This window comes from Octopus sinensis, linkage group LG27 (genome assembly GCF_006345805.1).
Source record: "Octopus sinensis linkage group LG27, ASM634580v1, whole genome shotgun sequence".
Classification (NCBI taxonomy): Eukaryota; Metazoa; Mollusca; class Cephalopoda; order Octopoda; family Octopodidae; genus Octopus; species Octopus sinensis.
The window spans coordinates 16,252,555-16,278,277 of NC_043023.1; the positions used below are offsets into that span (position 1 = coordinate 16,252,555).

At 37.2% G+C, this 25,723-nt stretch overlaps 3 protein-coding genes across 5 annotated transcripts in view; 1 reads left to right on the forward strand and 2 right to left on the reverse strand.

Annotated features, from left to right (window-relative positions):
* LOC115225116 overlaps positions 1-25,723 on the forward strand; it is a 384,942-nt gene that overhangs the window by 91,495 nt on the left and 267,724 nt on the right. The window lies entirely within an intron of this gene.
* The window catches only part of LOC115225115, a 396,737-nt gene that overhangs the window by 41,814 nt on the left and 329,200 nt on the right, over positions 1-25,723 (reverse strand). The window lies entirely within an intron of this gene.
* Positions 13,867-23,794, reverse strand: LOC118768151 (zinc finger protein 708-like). 2 transcript variants are annotated; one of them, XM_036514086.1, is made up of 4 exons: positions 23,247-23,794; positions 20,463-21,157; positions 20,329-20,378; positions 13,877-13,907 (listed from the first exon to the last, which is right to left on the reverse strand). In XM_036514086.1, exons 2-4 carry the CDS (start codon positions 20,728-20,730, stop codon positions 13,899-13,901), a joined length of 327 nt encoding a protein of 108 aa, XP_036369979.1. In that variant the 5' UTR covers positions 20,731-21,157; positions 23,247-23,794; the 3' UTR covers positions 13,877-13,898. The 2 variants fall into 2 exon arrangements, 1 of the variants encoding a protein (XP_036369979.1); XR_005004008.1 differs by lacking the exons at positions 20,329-20,378; positions 20,463-21,157; positions 23,247-23,794 and adding exons at positions 13,987-14,644; positions 16,733-16,967 and having other exon boundaries at positions 13,867-13,907.

Below are 25,723 nucleotides of genomic sequence, written 5' to 3' on the forward strand. Positions count from 1 at the left end.
AAAATGAATTTAGTCTTATATTACCTGTGATTTCGCACTCAACCTCAGAAGAATTTGCGTCCAATGCTCATCAGTAAGACTGATTCTGAACATATCATAAATAAACGACCAGTACTGTCGGAGTCAAACAGCCAACTGCTCTTTCTAACGAAGCACATGGAAAAGTTTATAAATCATACATCCGGTAAATGGTGGGCTTCTTCGAACTGCATTTCGGATATATATATACTAGCAGAATTGCTTGAAAGTACTGTTAATGATTGCACTGAATTATGGTGATTATTCAGGCAAATATCGATATAAGTTTACGGTGGAGATAAGGACTTAACGATCAAATGTGTGCCATTGCATTGTTTTAGGGGAACCAAATTTCTAATGAGCATTATAGGGGCACCAACTTTAAATTTGAGAATGTGTGGTGGTAGTCCGGGGGGCTCAAAGGAATTGAGTACCTCTATTGGATAGTTGATGACGTCCTCTGGGTCAGGAGTTGTATCGATAGACTTATATACATAGACATCCCCAGGAATGAGTTTTAGCATTTCATCATTAATATGGTGAACAGTTTTATTCCTCGGGGCCAGAATAGCCCTTTGGCCAATCCAATCCATATTCTGATAATTAGCTTGTAGATCTGGGAACACTGCATCTCTGAGATCAAAAGGCGTTTTAACAATGGTACAAATGGAATCGATGGCAATATTACCATTTTCATCCCCTGGTATTTTGCCTTCGCCAAGTGCAAGGAGGGTGTGAGAAAATGCTGCTGATGTGATATCACGTCGCATATGAGCACGCATATTGGTGTGAAGTTTGAGAGTCTTCACCAGTGGCCACAATGTGGACGACTTAAGACACGCACTTACTGCATCAGCTCTAGTCCCTTTGGGAATAACGGGAAGTGTTTGATGTCTCTGAGAGATCTATCTAGTGCCTCAAGAGCACCTCTGTGGGCCATCGTGCATTCATCCCAAACGATAAGCTTGCATCGTCTGAAGACTTCTGCCTGATCGGAGCTGTTACTGATGTTGCAAGTCGGTGTCTCAGTCTTCACTAAGTCAAGCGGGAGCTTGAAAGTGGAGTGAGCTGTCCTGCCGCCTGGCAACAAAGTAGCTGCAATTCCAGATGATGCCACAGCTAGGGCAATGCCTTGTGTTTGCCTAATCTCAGCCAATATTAATTTGTTGACAAAAGTTTTCCCAGTGCCCCCAGGAGCGTCCAGGAAAAAATCCTCCCAGCTTTGGCCCGGACTGAATTAACAACAGAGTTGTAAGCGAACTTCTGTTCTGGAAGGAGATTTGGCTCATTGTCGGCTATGTACTTGGCAAGCTCGTCAACATTAAAATATGTCTCACGCAGCAAATGTGAAGACAGAGTGTTTGTTGAAGGTAGGCCATAGATCGCCCATATCAAGTACAGTATCTTCGAACGTAGTTTGTTACCACACAGCCACACTTGCCCCTATGTATGTATCTTGATATCGCTAGTGATAACAATACTCAAAATATATAACAGACTAGAACTGTAGGCCCGTCTCTTGCAATTTCGATCAATTGGATCTTGTCCTCCCTCTTGTATAGAAGTGTACGGCTGCAGCAAAATTCATTTTTGGACTTTCTTCTATCGAAGGCATTTTAACAAAAATGCTTCCGTAAAGACGGTGAAAATATTGTCAATTTCCCCAAACAGGGACACAATTCAATTTTGAAACAATAACCAAAGCCCCTTCTCCGAAAGGGGGAGGGTTACGGTTTACAATTATTTAACAAATGCAACACAACAACGTTTATGTGAAACCACTTGTTCAAGTTCAAGTCATTGATGCAATTTTATACGAATTGCTAATACACACACATAATAAGGGTGAAAAATTGAATATTAATTTGATTAATATGAATTGAAAACCAGTGGTGTAGCATATAAGACCATAGCGGATCTTCCTCTAGCAAAAAGGATGACCTCTATTAATGGCTCATCCCTGTTACACACACACACGCACACACACACACCTTGGCTTACAATTTTCTTTCAACAATTGACACTGTCATATATGTATATGTTTGCGTGTCTATGTGTGTAAAGAGGAAGTGGGAGAAATAGGCGGAGTAAAGCGTTTGAAGTGAGAGAGGGAAATCGTAAAATATTGAGTTTTCTCGAATTTTTGCTTAATTTGGGGTGAAATTGAAAGAAATTTATATGCCATGACCGAATGGATGTACTTGGAAAAATTATAGGTAATCTCCAATTGAAGAAATTGTGTGAGGAGTAAATCGTTATGTATTTATTTGTTTCTGTTTGCTCTGTATTTTTGTTGAGGTATAAATACTTTCACTTTAATTGTTGCACACTTGCAAAGAGAAAGGAGGAGAAAGTGTAGTGGTAATGGAAGGAGTGAAGGACTTGAAATGAAAGAGGGAAATCGTAAAATATTGAGTTTTCTCGAATTTTTGCTTAATTGGGGGTGAAATTGAAAAACTTTACATGCCATAAACCAATGGAATCTACTTAGAAAAATCATAGGTAAATTCCAATTGAAGAAATTCTATATTGTACAATTGTATAAAAAACGAACGATTTGGAAGGCAGAGAAAATCTGCCTTTATCATAAGAGATATATATATATATATGTGTGTATATATATATATATATATATATATATATATATATATATATATATATATATATATATGTGTATGTATATATGTATGTATATATCTCTTATTATAAAAGGCAGATTTTATCTGCCTCCCTTTGGGAGTTATACAAATCTACAATATAGGATTTCTTCAATTACAATTTACCTTGCATTTTTAAGAGTACAATGCATCGCGTCATGCCAGGTCCAGTTTTTAAAATTTAAACTCCAATTAAGCAAATTTACAGAAAACTCACATTCTGGTGTGTGTGTCAAATGCTTTTCTTAGTCTGGTTTACAGCACACGCAAACGCACACACACAGTGGGCAACGAATAAAATGAAAGTAATTGACTTACTGTAGTGAGTGATTCTTTCACTCTGCCTCCCACTTCCTCTTTCAACACATAGACACGCAAATATATAAATAAAATTGTAAGCTAACGTGCGTGTGTGTGAGTGGGTGTGTGTGGGTGTGCGCGTGTGTGTGTGTGTGTGTGTGTGTGCGTGAGTGTGTGACAAGAAAGTTTTTTACGACGAATATAACACCTATATCCAAGTAGCAGAAAGATAAGACAGTAAGGTGTGATTTGAGGGAGATTTGGCTGCTATTTCTACCATGTCTAGCTGCCATGTAGGGGTCTCCCTCATAGGCTCATACATACATATATACATAGATAAGACAGTAAGGTGTGATTTGGGGGAAATTTGGCTGCTATTTCTACCAGGTCTAGCTGCCATGTAGGGGTCTCCCTCATAGGCTCATACATACATATATACATAGATAAGACAGTAACGTGTGATTTGGGGGAAATTTGGCTGCTATTTCTACCAGGTCTAGCTGCCATGTAGGGGTGTCCCTCATAGGCTCAACATACATATATACATAGATAAGACAGTAAGGTGTGATTTGGGGGAAATTGGCTGCTATTTCTACCAGGTCTAGCTACCATGTAGAGGTCCCCTCATTGGCTCATATATATATACATACATAAGACAGTAAGGTGTGATTTGAGGGAGATTTGGCTGCTGTTTCTACCAGGTCTGTTAGGCCTTCTCATGTAAACTCAAGCTTTCTCATTCCTTGAACATAAGACCAAAGCAGAGAATGTATTCTTTTATTCTTCTGCTTTTTCCAGCCATTGGTCTGTGGCCATGCTGGGGCAATGCCTTGAAGAATTGTAGTTTAATGAATCAACTCCAGTTTTATTTTTGTAAGCATTGTACTTATTCTATCTGTTTCCTTTGTCAAACCACTGGGTGACAGGGATGTAAACAAACCAACATTCGTTGTCAAGCAGTGGTGGAGGACAATCACAAGCACAGACACGCACACACACACATAATGCATACACATATACACACATCAGTACATACATACATATATATATATATGTGTGTATATATATATTGCAGCGTGGAAGGTGTTTGTAAGCCATTTAAGAAAACACACAAAACCGTTACATTCACTTCAACATTTAAATTTAATTTGCCAAAATATTTTCGTCGCTTTGAGACCGCGACCTGTTCACTGACAAAAATATCGTGCTAACAGGTCGCGGTCTCAAGCGACGAAAATATTTTGACAAATTAAATTTAAATGTTGAAGTGAATCTAACGGTTTTGTGTGTTTCTTAAATGGCTTATAAACACCTTCAACGCTGCAACTGTTTTCGTTCCAGCACACGATCTCAGATCAAGTCACTTGCTATGCAAGTACATCTCTGTAACTATATATATATTTATATATATATATATATGTATATTGGTAAAAAAACAGTAAGATAACAAAAGAAAGAAAGAGACCTCATATTATGTAAATAGAGGAATCTTTATATATAAAAGTGAGGTGTGTGTCTGTCTCCTACGATTTAGATTCCTAACACTCCCACATTTGGCCGTGCCAGTTTAACCAAAACCAACCGGGTTATCTATAGTCGTGATTCATATCGAGAACCGTCTGGGTATTAGCGCGCGTCTACGATGAGTCTACGATTTAAAAAAAATTTACCATCAATTTTTCCCATTTTTAATCCATTTTTGACATATATAAGGGAAGTAACTCTCTAAAATTATTATTAAATCTCAGAACGTAAAAAGCTACAGTAACACCCCTCCCCTTTGTGGTTAGCCATATTGAGATGGCTATTATACTTTACATATCTAAAAATGCTTATATAATTATTTCCCTACAAACCCGAGCAACGCCGGGCGATACTGCTAGTGTATGTATATATATATGTATGTATATATATGAATGTATATATATGTATATACATATATGTATATATATATATGTATATATACATATATATGTATATACATATATGTATATATATATATATGTATATATATATATGTATATATATATATATATGTATATATATATATATATGTATATATATATATATGTATATACATATATATACATGTATGTATATATATATATATGTATATACATATATGTATATACATATATGTAATATATATATATGTATACGTATATATATATTTATATGTATACGTATATATATATATATTTATATGTATATGTATATATATATATATATATATATATATTATATATGTATATATATATGTATATGCATATAATGTAATATGTATATGGTATATATATATATATATATATAGGGAGAGTTTACGAAAATAAACAAAAGACGAAGACAGGTGGTGTACAAAACAAACAGATGTATTAGTATAATGGCTCAGGAATAGAAAAATTCTTTTACGTTTCGAGCCTACGCTCTTCGACAGAAAGGGACACACAAAGAAACAAAAAGAGAAAAAGATGTGTGTAGTGGCTAACGATCTATCATGGGGACGGCCATATACATACACATACATACATACTTTTCTTAAAGCTGCAAATTTATCACAAAACTGTTAATCTGAGTGTCAAGTTTGCATTCAAGAGACAGGTGTGATGGAAACATTCCATTCCAACTGTCCAACGAACAAGAACGTGAAACTCTGAGAAACAGTTTTGTAATAATTGGACAAACATTAATAGAATTTTTTATTCATTCAGAAATTATCTTAAATGGAATATATATATGAATATTATGAAAGAACAGCTTTTATTAAAAATATCAGAATTGATAAGGATATATAAAAATATAGTGTTAGTAAGTTGTTATAACATGCTGTTATATCTTCTTTATCATCTGGATACATTTATTGTTATATAAGATATTCCTTTCTACAAATGACTTTTGATATTGATACAGTCACTCTTCTCTATGATGAGAAATATATCTGTAGTTAATTGTCTTTTTTGAGAGAAGGATATACCACAGAATCAGTTACATGGTTTCGCTTCCATATCAATGTGTGTCTGTGTTTATCTAAGAGATTTATTTGAGAGAACCATTCACCACAGATATCACAATGACATGGTTTCTCTCCTAATGAATGAGTCTGTGAGTGGTCAAGTGATCTATTTCAGAGAATGATTCACCACAGGTGTCACAATGATGTGACTTCACCCCTGAATGAACACCTTTGTGTCTACTTAAATGTCCCTTTTGAGTGAATGATTTACTGCAGATATCACAGTGATATGGCTTTTCACCTGTATGAATACGTTTGTGATTAGTTAAGTTAGCTTTTACAGAGAATGATTTACCACAGATATCACAGTGGTAAGGTTTCTCACCTGTATGGACAAATCTGTGAGTGGATAAGTCACCACTTTGAGAGAATGATTTATCACAGATATCACATTGATATGGCTTCTCTCCTGTATGAATACGTTTATGTACAATTACACCACTTTTGTGAGTGAATGATTTACCACAGATATCACAATGATAAGGTTTCTCTCCTGTATGAGTAAGTTTGTGCATAGCTAAGTTAACTCTCACGGAGAATGATTTACCACAGATATCACACTCGTAAGGTTTCTCACCTGTATGAATAAGTTTGTGAGTAGCTATGTAACTATTTAGAGAGAATGATTTTTTACAGATATCACATTGATATGGATTCTCACCTGTATGGGTACGTTTATGTACAGTTACAGCACTTCTGTGGGGGAATGTTTTACCACAGATATCACACTGATATGGTTTGTCTCCTGTATGGGTAAATCTGTGTGTAGCTAAAACAGCACTTTGAGAGAATGATTTACCACAGATATCACATTGATATGGTTTCTCTCCTGTATGGATAACCTTGTGAGCAGCTAAGTTACCATCTCGAGAGAATGATTTACCACAGATATCACACTGAAATGGTTTCTCGCCTGTATGAATACGTTTATGTACAGTTACAGCACTTCTTTGAGCAAATGATTTATCACAGATATCACAATGATGTGGCTTTTCCCCTGTATGAGTAAATTTGTGAGTAGCTAAGTTAACTTTCACAGAAAATGATCTACCACAGATATCACACTGATAAGGTTTCTCACCTGTATGAATAAGTTTGTGAGTAGCTATGTAACTCTTTACAGAGAATGATTTACCACAGATATCACAGTCGTATACAGATTTTCCTCTTTCTTTTGGCATCTCTGCAGCTAAAACTAACAAAACTCCAAGATTCTCACACAATTCCTCTTTCTGTAATTTTTTCTTCAACAAAGTGGTCTGGAAATTTCTTTCTTCTTGTTCTATATTTTATCCTAACAAATGTTACAACTGCCATATTTTATCAAATATAAGCTTTGCTGATATCTTCAGATGTTGCAAATGTCTTTGTAAATTTATCCAAGTTTATTCAGAATTCAAATTTAGGTTGTACTCATTTCAGAGTGAATCCAAGAAATTTCACCAATAATGTCACTCAGAAGAAATATTTTACTGTAATTCACAGTTAATTTACATAAACAGGGTTCTTATATCCAGTTCTGTGTAACATCATCTTCAAAATATGATAAATATTGATGACGCTTCTGCAGTAAAATTCCTCTGATGCCAATGTCCTCTGATATTCTGAAATAAGAGAGAAACAACAGTTTAAGACAGAGTGTAGCTTGGTTATGACAAAGGCTTGGTGTTCATTTATATACGACATTTACTGCTAGATTTTTTTTTAAACAGGCTTCATGAAAATACAGACTCAATCTTATATGAACATGTATTTGAGAGGAGTTGAAGGCCTTCAACAGATAACATTGTGTAACAAGATTTTGGGCCTTGGGTCGCAATTGTTATTCCTTATTTGTTAACCCCTAGACAGTTTGAAAAGTAGCTAAGATCTCCCTCAAACTTTTCTTTTCTTATGATATTAATTCAAACCCCAAAGAATCCCTCTAAACCCACAGCTTTGGCACTCCCCACCACTTCTCCTGCTCATCATCAGAGATGCACATATTGTTAGTCACTAATGGACATGGTCAAGTGGTTATCGTCAAGCAACTGACAGGCAAATCTGTGGCATTGAGCAGAATATTTGCTACAATATTTCTGCTTCAGCAACTCAGCACTGAAACCATTTGAAGTGGAAGGGAAACAGGTCAGTTTCAAAACATTGATGTCCAAGTAAACAGAATGATACGTACATAAGTAATATATATTTCTTTACCGCCCACAAGGGGCTAAACATAGAGGGGACAGACAAAGGAATTAAGTCGATTATATCGACCCCAGTGCGTAACTGGTACTTAATTTATTGACCCTGAAAGGCGAAGTCGACCTCAGCGGAATTTGAACTCAGAACGTAACGACAGACGAAGTACCGCTAGGCATTTCGCCCGGTGCGCTAACGTGTCTGCCAGCTCGCCGCCTTGGTACATAAGAAATATAGGCAGCCAAGCAAACACACACACACACACACACACACACACACACACACGTGCAAAGGAAGATTGAAGGACAGCACTATATACACACATGCACACTTCACACAAGGACACATAGAGAGACACACATCCATGCACAACAGATGTATGCACAGTCACAAATACCCATACACAGACACACAAGGAGACAGACGTACACACACAAACACATGAATATGCAGAATACATACATAGATACGAACGTGCGGCTGCGTGGTAAGTAGCTTGCTTACCAACCACATGGTTCCGGGTTCAGTCCCACTGCGTGGCACCTTGGGCAAGTGTCTTCTACTTTAGCCTCGGGCCAACCAGAGCCTTGTGAGTGGATTTGGTAGACGGAAACTGAAAGAAGCCCGTTGTATATATGTATATATATATATATAAATATATGTATGTTTGTGTGTCTGTGCTTGTCCCCCTAGCATTGCTTGACAACCGATGCTGGTGTGTTTATGTCCACATCACTTAGCGGTTCGGCAAAAGTGACCGATAGAATAAGTCCTGGGCTTACAAAGAATAAGTCCCGGGTCGCGTTGCTCGATTAAAGGCAGTGCTCCAGCATGGCCGCAGTCAAATGACTGAAACAAGTAAAAGAGTAAAGAGTAAAAATTTCAGTTATCTCTTTCTTTCACACATTACTCTCTCTCTGTCTCTTCACACACACTAACAGAAGCACTTCACTTACACAACATACTGTCTGTCTCCCACACCCCCATCAAACACACACACACACACACACACATGTACATCAATGCTTCCCCTGGACGGTAACTTCAAAAGAACTTCCCTCGTCATACAATCGCCTTTTCTTAGTCTCTTTCGCTCTCATTACTTCAGAAGTTCCCGCAAGCCCATATGTAAAAAGAAAAAAATTTTTTACGGAAATCGACGGAAAGGTCTACTAGAGACGAAAGATTGCCCCATGGCGTAACTTCGGTATAAGTACCGGATACATTTCAAGGTGTGTTTTTTTATATATGCGGGTTTAGGGTTAGGGGTGAGAGAAAAGGGGTTTCTGTTATCTCCAGAATATAAACAAAGTCAAGTGTGTACCTATACCGAAGGATCACCCTATTGGGTTTATTGTCTTCACTCAGTTTTTTTTCCCGATAATTACTGAACAGAGAGAGAAAAAGAAAAAGAAGTGGATGTAAATAATACTGACACATTAATGATGAATCTACTGTAGAGACGGATGTCCAAATGAGAACTTTAGCCAAGGTAGACAATGACGGAATATATATAACACTTACCTATCGTTTATAGACCCTGTGGAGGAGGAAGATATCACAATAAATCCAAGGTGGACAATGACAGTAAGCAGGTAACATAGATAGAGATCCAGCAAGGAACAAGTCGCAGTACGTTCAAGCAAGTCAGAAATTAAACCGAGGTCGACTTTGCCTTTCATCCTTTCGGGGTCGATTAAATAAGTACCAGTTACGTACTGGGGTCGATGTAATCGACTTAATCCGTTTGTCTGTCCTTGTTTGTCCCCTATGTGTTTAGCCTGGTGGGTGGTAGCAAAGAAAGAAATAGGTATATAGGGTCCGGCAACGAAGTCGCAGAACGTTGAGGCAGACAGAACTTTAGCCAAGGAAGCGAATGATGGCTTCGTAAGAAATTCTAGGTTTACCATGAATGCTGATTATATTATTAAGATCAACGTAGTAAAGAATGCAGGAGATAAATGATTGATATTGTTAATTAGCAATCACGTCTATTAAATTAAATGTTGGCTAATTATCTGTTAAACGAACGAGACAGGTGATAATGTAGGCGAGGGTCCATCAACGGCAGGGAATGAAAAATATTGCGGGAAAACGTACAATGGGGAAGTAACTCTGCATTTAAGCTGGGATTATCTAGAGTTCAGTGGGTACATCAGTTCGACGTGGTGGTCCTTCAGGAAGCTCTGAGTTTTATGAACTAATAAAGGTTCCACATTTTGGTACGAGGCCAGCAATATGGAGAAAGGGACGAGTCGATTACACCCACGTCCCTGTTTATCTTGTACTTATCTTTTTTATTCGGTGGTGATAGGATGAAAAGTAAAGTGGATCTTTTCTGTTTGACCGGCAGTTTTTAAAAATAATTTCCACGTAACTAAACACTTTTCAACTTCCTATACTGGTAGAATGTGTTTATAAAGCATCTTTTTCTCTTGGCTTTATTGAGAAAATTCTGTAGTTTGTAAGATATTTGTTGTTTCTTTTCTTCAATTTCTGCAATTTCAACCAATCAATGACGTCTATTGAGGTAAAGAACATTCTGTGCCGTATGAAAATTCCCCTCGTTTAAAAAACAGATTGGGTTTATTTACATTTCTGAAGAAAAAGGGATCTTTTCGGTTTGAACGGCAGTTTTTCTAGTGGTGTCATGAAATTGTCACCCATAATTATGACCCTAGTATCGATCTATTGCATTTCAATCTGTTTTAGGGTTATGAGTGGGGGGAAGGGTAATTTTCTTTTTTTTCCACAAATGTAAATAAACCCAATCTATTTCTTAAACGAGGGACATATTCATACTGCCTTTAAGCAGTACAAAAACAACAAAAAAGTGGAAGGTGCAGTTATGACAAAAGAAAAGCAGGACAAAAACGATGCATGCAAATGGGTTGGCTGGAGGTAAATCTAGATGGAAAAGCATGAGGAATTTATGAGAACGCCCCTGGGACAATAATATATATATAATTATAACAAAGGGTTATTTGCAACAAGTTGCTTAAACCACATACCGAAAATATTAGAAATAGCAGCCAAATAGGCTACTATTACTATTACTACAAAAAGAAGTCTCCACAAACAACAGTATTTGCAACCCGTATATGGTAGAAGGAATGAAGACAACGAAATCACACAGTCTACTTTATATATATATATATATATATACGCACGAGCAAAATGCACCCCCACCGTATAATGGAATGTGCTGAGTTGTCAAACATTTAAACCAAATTTTCTCAAGGCAACTTCTCCGACCGCTCCATAGGCCTCCCCTTTGAGAAACACTGATTTAACCTAAATTAGGGACACCAGCAAAAGAAGAAATAAAGATAGACTTTTTTTCTATTCCAAAGAAAAACGATTTTATTCACAAAAATATGCAACCGAAGAGTTTAAAGTACCAGTAATTATAAGGCTGTTGACTGGGAGAACACAAACATGTTTTAAACAGTAAGCTTGGCAGGAAAGAAATGTGCCTTTAAGCAGGACAAAAACAACAAATAATGGAAGGTGCAGTTATGTACAGGTTGACGGAAGAAAAGCAGGACAAAAACGGCTTTATTGATTGCATTCTCACCTGGAATCAATTTTTGTAATTTTTTCAAAGACTAATACACACCCTGATACAGTCGGTATCTACAAATCAAATTTAAGTGCAATCGGATGAATTATAAGGCTGTTGACTGGGAGAACACAAACATGTTTTAAACAGTAACGTGGCAGGAAGAAATTTGCCTTTAAGCATGACAAAACAACAAATATGGGAAGGTGCAGTTATGTACAGGTTGACGGAAGAAAAGCAGGACAAAACGGCTTTATTGATTGCATCTCACCTGGAATCAATTTTGTATTTTTTCAAAGACTAATACACACCCGGATACAGTCGGTATCTACAATCAAATTTAATTGCATCGGATTGGATGATGCCCGAATCCGAGAAGACACACATACAGACAGACATTAACGGATTTTATATAAGAGATTTATGAAAAACAGCTTTTATTAAAAATATCAGAATGTAGATATTGATGGGGATAAATAAAATATCGTGTTTTTGTTATATCTTCTTTATCATGTGGATACATTTATTGTATATAATATTCCTTTCAACAAATGACTTTTGATATTGATACAGTCACTCTTCTCTATGATGAGAAATATATCTGTAGTTAATTGTCTTTTTTCAGAGAAGGATATACCACAGAATCAGTTACATGGTTTCTCTTCTATATCAATGTGTGTCTGTGTTTATCTAAGCCAGTGCTTTTCAAACTTTTTACTAGAGCGAAACCCCAAGGAAACATTCCACTGGCTCGAGGAACCCCTGTGCAATAATTTAATAGTCTTATGCACACATATCTGCACAGGAGAATTAAAAATAACTGCTGATTTTAGCAATTTTGCAACTTCTTGCGGAACCCCTGGACTGTGCTGGTGGAACCCTAAGGTTCTGTGGAACCCTGGTTGAAAACCACTGATCCAAGAGATTTATTTGAGAGAACCATTCACCACAGATATCACAATGACATGGTTTCTCTCCTAATGAATGAGTCTGTGAGTGGTCAAGTGATCTATTTCAGAGAATGATTCACTACAGGTGTCACACTGATGTGATTTCACTCCTGAATGAATACCTTTGTGTCTACTTAAATGTCCCTTTTGAGTGAATGATTTACCACAGATATCACAATGATATGGCTTTTCGCCTGTATGTGTACGTTTGTGCCTGGTCAATAGATTATTTTGAGAGAATGATTTACCACAGATATCACAGTGGTAAGGTTTCTCACCTGTATGGATAAATCTGTGAGTGGATAAGTCACCACTTTGAAAGTATGATTTATCACAGATATCACAGTGATATGGTTTCTCACCTGTATGCGTACGTTTATGTACAGTTACAGCACTTCTGTGACTGAATAATTTACCACAGATACCACAGGAATATGGCTTCTCTCCTGTATGAGTAAATTTGTGGGTAGCTAAGTCACTATTTCGAGAGAATGATTTACCACAGATATCACATTGATATGGTTCTTCTCCCCTGAATGAGTACTTTTATGTCATTAAAGTCACTTCTTGAGTGAATGATTTACCACAGATATCACAGGATATGGCTTTTCTCCTGTATGAGTAAATTTGTGAGTAGCTAGGTCACTTTTCGAGAGAAGATTTACCACAGATATCACAGTGGTAAGGTTTCTCACCTGTATGAGTAAGTCTGTGTGTATAGTCCCGTTACCTTTCAAAGAAATAATTTATCCGCAGATATCACACTGATGGGGTTTCTTCCTGTATGAATATGTTGTGTTTAGCTAAGGCACCATTTCGTGAGAATGATTTACCACAGATATCACATGATGGGGTTTCTCTCCTGTGTGAGTATGTTTGTGCATAGCTAGTTACCATCTCGAGAGAATGATTTACCGCAGATATCACACTGTAAGGTTTTCTCCCTTGTATGAGTAAGTTTGTGAGTAACTAAGTACTCATCGAGAGAATGATTTACTACAGATATCACAGTGATATGGTTTCTCTCCTGTATGGTACGTTTATGTACAGTTACAGCACTTCTGTGGAGTGAATGTTTTACCACAGATATCACACTGATATGGTTTGTCTCCCCTTATGAGTAAATTTTGTGTCGCTAAGTTAACTCTCAAGGAGAATGATTTACCACAGATATCACACTGAAATGGTTTTCTCCCCTGTATGAGTAAGTTTGTGTATAGTTAAGTTACCTTTGAAAGAAAATAATTTACCACACATATCACACTGAAATGTTTTCTTGCCTGTAATACGTTTGTGTTGTTAAGGTACCATTTCGAGCAAATGATTTACCACAGATATCACAATGATGGTGTTTCTCTCCTGTATGAGTAAATCTGTGACAAGTTAAACCACTACAATGAGAAATGATTTACCACAGATATCACAATGATATGGTTTCTCTCCTGTATGAATAAGTTTGTGTTAGTTATGTGACACTTTGAGAGAATGATTTACCACAGATATCACAGTCGTATACAGATTTTCCTCTTTCTTTTGGCATCTCTGCAGCTAAAACTAACAAAACTCCAAGATTCTCACACAATTCCTCTTTCTGTAATTTTTTCTTCAACAAAAGGTCTGGAAATTTCATTTCTTCTTGTTTCTATATTTTATTCCTAACAAATGTTACAACTGCCATATTTTTATCAAATATAAGCTTTGCTGATATCTTCAGATGTTGCAAATGTCTTTTTAAATTTATCCAAGTTTATTCAGAATTCAAATTTAGGTTGTACTCATTTCAGAGTGAATCCAAGAAATTTCACCAATAATGTCACTCAGAAGAAATATTTTACTGTAATTCACAGTTAATTTACATAAACAGGGTTCTTATATCCAGTTCTGTGTAACATCATCTTCAAAATATGATAAATATTGATGACGCTTCTGCAGTAAAATTCCTCTGATGCCAATGTCCTCTGATATTCTGAAATAAGAGAGAAACAACAGTTTAAGACAGAGTGTAGCTTTGGTTATGACAAAGGCTTGGTGTTCATTTATATACGACATTTACTGCTAGATTTTTTTTAAACAAGGCTTCATGAAAATACAGACTCAATCTTATATGAACATTGTATTTGAGAGGAGTTGAAGGCCTTCAACAGATAACATTGTGTAACAAGATTTTGGGCCTTGGGTAGCAATTGTTATTCCTTATTTGTTAACCCCTAGACAGTTTGAAAAGTAGCTAAGATCTCCCTCAAACTTTTCTTTTGTTATGATATTAATTCAAACCCCAAAGAATCCCTCTAAACCCACAGCTTTGGCACTCCCCCCCCACTTCTCCTGCTCATCATCAGAGATGCACATATTGTTAGTCACTAAGGGACATGGTCAAGTGGTTATCGTCAAGCAACTGACAGGCATATCTGTGGCATTGAGCAGAATATTTGCTACAATATTTCTGCTTCAGCAACTCAGCACTGAAACCATTTGAAGTGGAAGGGAAACAGGTCAGTTTCAAAACATTGATGTCCAAGTAAACAGAATGATACGTACATAAGTAATATATATTTCTTTACCGCCCACAAGGGGCTAAACATAGAGGGGACAGACAAAGGAATTAAGTCGATTATATCGACCCCATTGCGTAACTGGTACTTAATTTATTGACCCTGAAAGGCGAAGTCGACCTCAGCGGAATTTGAACTCAGAACGTAACGACAGACGAAGTACCGCAAGGCATTTCGCCCGGTTCGATAACGTGTCTGCCAGCTCGCCGCCTTGGTACATAAGAAATATAGGCAGCCAAGCAAACACACACACACACGTGCAAAGGAAGATTGAAGGACAGCACTATATACACACATGCACACTTCACACAAGGACACATAGAGAGACACACATCCGTGCACAACAGATGTATGCACAGTCACAAATACCCATACACAGACACACTCAGACGTGCACACACAAGGAGACAGACGTACACACACAAACACATGAATATGCAGAATACATACATAGATACAAACGTGCGGCTGTGTGGTAAGTAGCTTGCTTACCAACCACATGGTTCCGGGTTCAGTCCCACTGCGTGGCACCTTGGGCAAGTGTCTTCTACTTTAGCCTCGGGCCAACCAAAGCGTTGTGAGTGGATTTGGTAGACGGAAACTGAAAGAAGCCCGTTGTATATATGTATATATATATATAAATATATGTATGTTTGTGTGTCTGTGTTTGTCCCCCTAGCATTGCTTGACAACCGATGCTGGTGTGTTTATGTCCACATCACTTAGCGGTTCGGCAAAAGTGACCGATAGAATAAGTACTGGGCTTACAAAGAATAAGTCCCGGGTCGCGTTGCTCGATTAAAGGCGGTGCTCCAGCATGGCCGCAGTCAAATGACTGAAACAAGTAAAAGAGTAAAGAGTAAAAATTTCAGTTATCTCTTTCTTTCACACATTACTCTCTCTCTGTCTCTTCACACACACTAACAGAAGCACTTCACTTACACAACATACTGTCTGTCTCCCACACCCCCATCAAACACACACACACACACACATGTACATCAATGCTTCCCCTGGACGGTAACTTCAAAAGAACTTCCCTCGTCATACAATCGCCTTTTCTTAGTCTCTTTCGCTCTCATTACTTCAGAAGTTCCCGCAAGCCCATATGTAAAAAGAAAAAAATTTTTTACGGAAATCGACGGAAAGGTCTACTAGAGACGAAAGATTGCCCCATGGCGTAACTTCGGTATAAGTACCGGATACATTTCAAGGTGTTTTTTTATATATGCGGGTTTAGGGTTAGGGGTGAGAGAAAAGGGGTTTCTGTTATCTCCAGAAATATAAACAAAGTCAAGTGTGTACCTATACCGAAGGATCACCCTATTGGGTTTGTCTTCACTCAGTTTTTTTTTCCCGATAATTTACTGAACAGAGAGAAAAAGAAAAAGAAGTGGATGTAAATAATACTGACACATTAATGATGAATCTACTGTAGAGACGGATGTCCAAATGAGAACTTTAGCCAAGGTAGACAATGACGGAATATATATAACACTTACCTATCGTTTATAGACCCTGTGGAGGAGGAAGATATCACAATAAATCCAAGGTGGACAATGACAGTAAGCAGGTAACATAGAGATCCAGCAAGGAACAAGTCGCAGTACGTTCAAGCAAGTCAGAAATTAAACCGAGGTCGACTTTGCCTTTCATCCTTTCGGGGTCGATTAAATAAGTACCAGTTACGTACTGGGGTCGATATAATCGACTTAATCATCCGTTTGTCTGTCCTTGTTTGTCCCCTATGTGTTTAGCCCCTGGTGGGTAGTAAAGAAATAGGTATATAGGATCCGGCAACGAAGTCGCAGAACGTTGAGGCAGTCAGAACTTTAGCCAAGGAAGCGAATGATGGCTTCGTAAGAAATTCTAGGTTTTACCATGAATGCTGATTTATATTATTAAGATCAACGTAGTAAAGAATGCAGGAGATAAATGATTGATATTGTTAATTAGCAATCACGTCTATTAAATTAAATGTTGGCTAATTATCTGTTAAACGAACGAGACACGTGATAATGTAGGCGAGGGTCCATCAACGGCAGGGAATGAAAAATATTGCGGGAAAACGTACAATGGGGAAGTAACTCTGCATTTAAGCTGGGATTATCTAGAGTTCAGTGGGTACATCAGTTCGACGTGGTGGTCCTTCAGGAAGCTCTGAGTTTTATGAACTAATAAAGGTTCCAAATTTTGGTACGAGGCCAGCAATATGGAGAAAGGGACGAGTCGATTACACCCACGTCCCTGTTTATCTTGTACTTATCTTTTTTATTCGGTGGTGAAAGAATGAAAAGCAAAGTGGATCTTTTCTGTTTGACCGGCAGTTTTTTAAAATAATTTCCACGTAACTAAACACTTTTCAACTTCCTATACTGGTAGAATGTGTTTATAAAGCATCTTTTTCTCTTGGCTTTATTGAGAAAATTCTATAGTTTGTAAGATATTTGTTGTTTCTTTTCTTCAATTTCAGCAATTTCAACCAATCAATGACGTCTATTGAGGTAAAGAACATTCTGTGCCGTATGAAAATGCCCCTCGTTTAAAAAACAGATTGTGTTTATTTACATTTCTGAAGAAAAAGGGATGTTTTCGGTTTGAACGGCAGTTTTTCTAGTGGTGTCATGAAATTGTCACCCATAATTATGACCCTAGTATCGATCTATTGCATTTCAATCTATTTTAGGGTTATGAGTGGGGGGAAGGGTAATTTTCTTTTTTTTCCACAAATGTAAATAAACCCAATCTGTTTGTTAGACGAGGGACATATTCATACTGCCTTTAAGCAGTACAAAAACAACAAAAAAATGGAAGGTGCAGTTATGACAAAAGAAAAGCAGGACAAAAACGATGCATGCAAATGGGTTGGCTGGAGGTAAATCTAGATGGAAAAGCATGAGGAATTTATGAGAACGCCCCTGGGACAATAACATATATATAATTATAATAAAGGGTTATTTGCAACAAGTTGCTTAAACCACATACCGAAAATATTAGAAATAGCAGCCAAATAGGCTACTATTACTATAAAAATAAGTCTCCACAAACAACAGTATTTGCAACCCGTATATGGTAGAAGGAAGGAAGACAACGAAATCACACAGTCTACTTTATATATATATATATATATATATATATATATGCACGAGCAAAATGCACCCCCACCGTATAATGGAATGTGCTGAGTTGTCAAACATTTAAACCAAATTTTCTCAAGGCAACTTCTCCGACCGCTCCATAGGCCTCCCCTTTGAGAAACACTGATTTAACCTAAATTAGGGACACCAGCAAAAGAAGAAATAAAGATAGACTTTTTTTCTATTCCAAGGAAAAACGATTTTATTCACAAAAATATGCAACCGAAGAGTTTAAAGTACCAGTAATTATAAGGCTGTTGACTGGGAGAACACAAACATGGTTTAAACAGTAAGCTTGGCAGGAAAGAAACGTGCCTTTAAGCAGGACAAAAACAACAAAAAATGGAAGGTGCAGTTATGTACAGGTTGACGGAGGAAAACCAGGACAAAAACGGCTTTATTGATCGCATTTTCACCTGGAATATATTATTGTAATTTTTTCTCACCTGGAATCGATTTTTGTAATTTTTTCAAAGACTAATACACGCCCTGATATCGTCGGTATCTACATATAAAATTTAAGTGCAATCGGATGGAGGATGCCCAAAATCCGAGAAGACACACAGACAGACAGACAGAACGGATTTTATATAAGAGATTATGAAAAACAGCTTTTATTAAAAATATCAGAATGGTAGATAAATAAAAAATATAGTATTTTGTTATATCTTTATTATCATCTGGATACATTTATTGTTATATAAGATATTCCTTTCAACAAATGACTTTTGATATTGATACAGTCACTCTTCTCTATGATGAGAAATATATCTGTAGTTAATTGTCTTTTTTCAGAGAAGGATATACCACAGAATCAGTTACATGGTTTCTCTTCTATATCGATGTGTGTCTGTGTTTATCTAAGAGATTTATTTGAGAGAACCATTCACCACAGATATCACAATGACATGGTTTCTCTCCTAATGAATGAGTCTGTGAGTGGTCAAGTGCTCTATTTCAGAGAATGATTCACCACAGGTGTCACAATGATGTGACTTCACCCCTGAATGAATACATTTGTGTTTATTTAAATGTCCCATTTGAGTGAATGATTCACCACAGATATCACAGTGATAAGGCTTTTCGCCTGTATGAGTACATTTGTGATTAGTTAAGTTAGCTTTTACAGAGAATGATTCACCACAGGTGTCACAATGATGTGATTTCATTCCTGAAGGAATACATTTGTGTCTACTTAATTGTCCCTTTTGAATGAATGATTTACTGCAAATATCACAGTGATATGGTTTCTCACCTGTATGGATAAACCTGTGAGTGGATAAGTCACCACTTTGAGAGAATGATTTATCACAGATATCACATTGATATGGTTTCTCACCTGTATGAGTACGTTTATGTACAGTTACAGCACTTCTGTGAGTGAATGATTTACCACAGATACCACAGGAATATGGCTTTTCTCCTGTATGAGTAAATTTGTGGGTAGCTAGGTCACTATTTCGAGAGAATGATTTACCACAGATATCACACTGATAAGGTTTCTTGCCTGTATGAGTATGTCTGTGTTTAGCTAAGTCACTATTTCGAGTGAATGATTTACCACAGATATCACAGGAATATGGCTTTTCTCCTGTATGAATACGTCTGTGACAAGTTAAACCACTACAATTAGAAAATGATTTACCACAGATATCACACTGATGGGGTTTCTCGCCAGTATGAGTATGTCTGTGTTTAGCTAAGTCACCGTTTCGAGAGAATGATTTACCGCAGATATCACACTGATATGGTTTCTCTCCCGTATGAATAACTTTGTGTGTCGCTAAGTTAACTCTCACAGAGAATGATTTACCACAGATATCACACTGATAAGGTTTCTCTCCTGTATGAATACGTCTGTGACAAGTTAAACCACTACAATTAGAAAATGATTTACCACAGATATCACAATGATATGGTTTCTCTCCCGTATGAATAACTTTGTGTGTCGCTAAGTTAACTCTCACAGAGAATGATTTACCACAGATATCACACTGATATGGTTTCTCTCCTGTATGAATACGTCTGTGACAAGTTAAACCACTACAATTAGAAAATGATTTACCACAGATATCACAATGATATGGTTTATCGCCTGTATGACTAAGTTTGTGAGTAGCTATGTAACTCTTTAGAGAGAATGATTTACCACAGATATCACAATGATATGGTTTCTCTCCTGTATGAGTAAGTTTGTGTTTAGTTACGTGACTGTTTTGAGTGAATGATTTACCACAGATATCACATTGATATGGTTTGTCTCCTGTATGACTAAGTTTGTGAGTAGCTATGTAACTCTTTAGAGAGAATGATTTACCACAGATATCACAGTCGTATACAGATTTTCCTCTTTCTTTTGGCATCTCTGCAGCTAAAACTAACAAAATTCCAAGATTCTCACACAATTCCTCTTTCTGTAATTTTTTCTTCAACAAAATGGTCTGGAAATTTCCTTTCTTCTTGTTTCTATATTTTATTCCTAACAAATGTTACAACTGCCATATTTTTATCAAATATAAGCTTTGCTGATATCTTCAGATGTTGTAAATGTCTTTTTAAATTTATCCAAGTTTATTCAGAATTCAAATTTAGGTTGTACTCGTTTCAGAGTGAATCCAAGAAATTTCACCAATAATGTCACTCAGAAGAAATATTTTACTGTAATTCACAGTTAATTTACATAAACAGGGTTCTTATATCCAGTTCTGTGTAACATCATCTTCAAAATATGATAAATATTGATGACGCTTCTGCAGTAAAATTCCTCTGATGCCAATGTCCTCTGATATTCTGAAATAAGAGAGAAAAAACAGTTTAAGACAGAGTGTAGCTTTGGTTATGACAAAGGCTTGGTGTTCATTTATATACGACATTTACTGCTAGATTTTTTTTAAACAAGGCTTCATGAAAATACAGACTCAATCTTATATGAACATTGTATTTGAGAGGAGTTGAAGGCCTTCAACAGATAACATTGTGTAACAAGATTTTGGGCCTTGGGTAGCAATTGTTATTCCTTATTTGTTAACCCCTAGACAGTTTGAAAAGTAGCTAAGATCTCCCTCAAACTTTTCCCTTCTTATGATAATAATTCAAACCCCAAAGAATCCCTCTAAACCCACAGCTATGGCACTTCCCCCCCACTTCTCCTGCTCATCATCAGAGATGCACATATTGTTAGTCACTAAGGGACATGGTCAAGTGGTTATCGTCAAGCAACTGACAGGCAAATCTGTGGTATTGAGCAGAATATTTGCTACAATATTTCTGCTTCAGCAACTCAGCACTGAAACCATTTGAAGTGGAAGGGAAACAGGTCAGTTTCAAAACATTGATGTCCAAGTAAACAGAATGATACGTACATAAGTAATATATATTTCTTTACCGCCCACAAGGGGCTAAACATAGAGGGGACAGACAAAGGAATTAAGTCGATTATATCGACCCCAGTGCGTAACTGGTACTTAATTTATTGACCCTGAAAGGCGAAGTCGACCTCAGCGGAATTTGAACTCAGAACGTAACGACAGACGAAGTACCGCTAGGCATTTCGCCCGGTGCGCTAACGTGTCTGCCAGCTCGCCGCCTTGGTACATAAGTAATATAGGCAGCCAAGCAAACACACACACACACACACACGTGCAAAGGAAGATTGAAGGACAGCACTATATACACACATGCACACTTCACACAAGGACACATAGAGAGACACACATCCATGCACAACAGATGTATGCACAGTCACAAATACCCATACACAGACACACTCAGACGTGCACACACAAGGACACAGACGTACACACACAAACACATGAATATGCAGAATACATACATAGATACAAACGTGCGGCTGTGTGGTAAGTAGCTTGCTTACCAACCACATGGTTCCGGGTTCAGTCCCACTGCGTGGCATCTTGGGCAAGTGTCTTCTACTGTAGCCTCGGGCCAACCAGAGCCTTGTGAGTGGATTTGGTAGACGGAAACTGAAAGAAGCCCGTTGTATATATGTATATATATATATAAATATATGTATGTTTGTGTGTCTGTGTTTGTCCCCCTAGCATTGCTTGACAACCGATGCTGGTGTGTTTATGTCCACATCACTTAGCGGTTCGGCAAAAGTGACCGATAGAATAAGTACTGGGCTTACAAAGAATAAGTCCCGGGTCGCGTTGCTCGATTAAAGGCAGTGCTCCAGCATGGCCGCAGTCAAATGACTGAAACAAGTAAAAGAGTAAAGAGTAAAAATTTCAGTTATCTCTTTCTTTCACACATTACTCTCTCTCTGTCTCTTCACACACACTAACAGAAGCACTTCACTTACACAACATACTGTCTGTCTCCCACACCCCATCAAACACACACACACATGTACATCAATGCTTCCCCTGGACGGTAACTTCAAAAGAACTTCCCTCGTCATACAATCGCCTTTTCTTAGTCTCTTTCGCTCTCATTACTTCAGAAGTTCCCGCAAGCCCATATGTAAAAAGAAAAAAATTTTTTACGGAAATCGACGGAAAGGTCTACTAGAGACGAAAGATTGCCCCATGGCGTAACTTCGGTATAAGTACCGGATACATTTCAAGGTGTTTTTTTATATATGCGGGTTTAGGGTTAGGGGTGAGAGAAAAGGGGTTTCTGTTATCTCCAGAAATGTAAACAAGGTCAAGTGTGTACCTATACCGAAGGATCACCCTATTGGGTTTATTGTCTTCACTCAGTTTTTTTTCCCGATAATTTACTGAACAGAGAGAAAAAGAAAAAGAAGCGGAGGTAAATAATACTGACACATTAATGATGAATCTACTGTAGAGACGGATGTCCAAATGAGAACTTTAGCCAAGGTAGACAATGACGGAATATATATAACACTTACCTATCGTTTATAGACCCTGTGGAGGAGGAAGATATCACAATAAATCCAAGGTGGACAATGACAGTAAGCAGGTAACATAGAGATCCAGCAAGGAACAAGTCGCAGTACGTTCAAGCAAGTCAGAAATTAAACCGAGGTCGACTTTGCCTTTCATCCTTTCGGGGTCGATTAAATAAGTACCAGTTACGTACTGGGGTCGATGTAATCGACTTAATCCGTTTGTCTGTCCTTGTTTGTCCCCTCTGTGTTTAGCCCCTGGTGGGTAGCAAAGAAATAGGTATATAGGATCCGGCAACGAAGTCGCAGAACGTTGAGGCAGTCAGAACTTTAGCCAAGGAAGCGAATGATGGCTTCGTAAGAAATTCTAGGTTTTACCATGAATGCTGATTTATATTTTTAAGATCAACGTGGTAAAGAATGCAGGAGATAAATGATTGATATTGTTAATTAGCAATCACGTCTATTAAATTAAATGTTGGCTAATTATCTGTTAAACGAACGAGACAGGTGATAATGTAGGCGAGGGTCCATCAACGGCAGGGAATGAAAAATATTGCGGGAAAACGTACCATGGGGAAGTAACTCTGCATTTAAGCTAGGATCATCTAGAGTTCAGTGGGTACATCAGTTCGACGTGGTGGTCCTTCAGGAAGCTCTGAGTTTTATGAACTAATAAAGGTTCCAAATTTTGGTACGAGGCCAGCAATTTGGAGAAAGGGACGAGTCGATTACACCGACGTCCCTGTTTATCTTGTACTTATCTTTTTTATTCGGTGGTGAAAGGATGAAAAGTAAAGTGGATCTTTTCTGTTTGACCGGCAGTTTTTTAAAATAATTTCCACGTAACTAAACACTTTTAAACTTCGTATACTGGTAGAATGTGTTTATAAAGCATCTTTTTCTCTTGGCTTTATTGAGAAAATTCTGTAGTTTGTAAGATATTTGTTGTTTCTTTTCTTCAATTTCTGCAATTTCAACCAATCAATGACGTCTATTGAGGTAAAGAACATTCTGTGCCGTATGAAAATGCCCCTCGTTTAAAAAACAGATTGGGTTTATTTACATTTCTGAAGAAAAAGGGATCTTTTCGGTTTGAACGGCAGTTTTTCCTAGTGGTGTCATATGAAATTGTCACCCATAATTATGACCCTAGTATCGATCTATTGCATTTCAATCTGTTTTAGGGTTAGGGTTGGGGGGAAGGGTATCTTTCTTTTTTTTTTCCACAAATGTAAATAAACCCAATCTATTTCTTAAACGAGGGACATATTCATACTGCCTTTAAGCAGTACAAAAACAACAAAAAAATGGAAGGTGCAGTTATGACAAAAACGATGCATGCAAATGGGTTGGCTGGAGGTAAATCTAGATGGAAAAGCATGAGGAATTTATGAGAACGCCCCTGGGACAATAATATATATATAATTATAACAAAGGGTTATTTGCAACAAGTTGCTTAAACCACATACCGAAAATATTAGAAATAGCAGCCAAATAGGCTACTATTACTATTACTACAAAAAGAAGTCTCCACAAACAACAGTATTTGCAACCCGTATATGGTAGAAGGAAGGAAGACAACGAAATCACACAGTCTACTTTATATATATATATATATACACATGAGCAAAATACCCCCTCCTCCCGGCCGTCCAATGGAATGTGCTGAGTTGTCAAACATTTAAACCAAATTTTCTCAAAACAACTTGTCCGACCGCTCCATAGGCCTCCCCTTTGAGAAACACTGATTTAACCTAAATTAGGGACACCAGCAAAAGAAGAAATAAAGGTAGACTTTTTTTCTATTCCAAGGAAAAACGATTTTATTCACAAAAATATGCAACCGAAGAGTTTAAAGTACCAGTAATTATAAGGCTGTTGACTGGGAGAACACAAACATGGTTTAAACAGTAAGCTTGGCAGGAAAGAAACGTGCCTTTAAGCAGGACAAAAACAACAAAAAATGGAAGGTGCAGTTATGTACAGGTTGACGGAGGAAAACCAGGACAAAAACGGCTTTATTGATCGCATTTTCACCTGGAATATATTATTGTAATTTTTTCTCACCTGGAATCGATTTTTGTAATTTTTTCAAAGACTAATACACGCCCTGATATCGTCGGTATCTACATATAAAATTTAAGTGCAATCGGATGGAGGATGCCCGAAATCCGACAAGACACACAGACAGACAGACAGAACGGATTTTATATAAGAGATTATGAAAAACAGCTTTTATTAAAAATATCAGAATGGTAGATAAATAAAAAATATAGTATTTTGTTATATCTTCTTTATCATCTGGATACATTTATTGTTATATAAGATATTCCTATCAACAAATGACTTTTGATATTGATACAGTCACTCTTCTCTATGATGAGAAATATATCTGTAGTTAATTGTCTTTTTTCAGAGAAGGATATACCACAGAATCAGTTACATGGTTTCTCTTCTATATCGATGTGTGTCTGTGT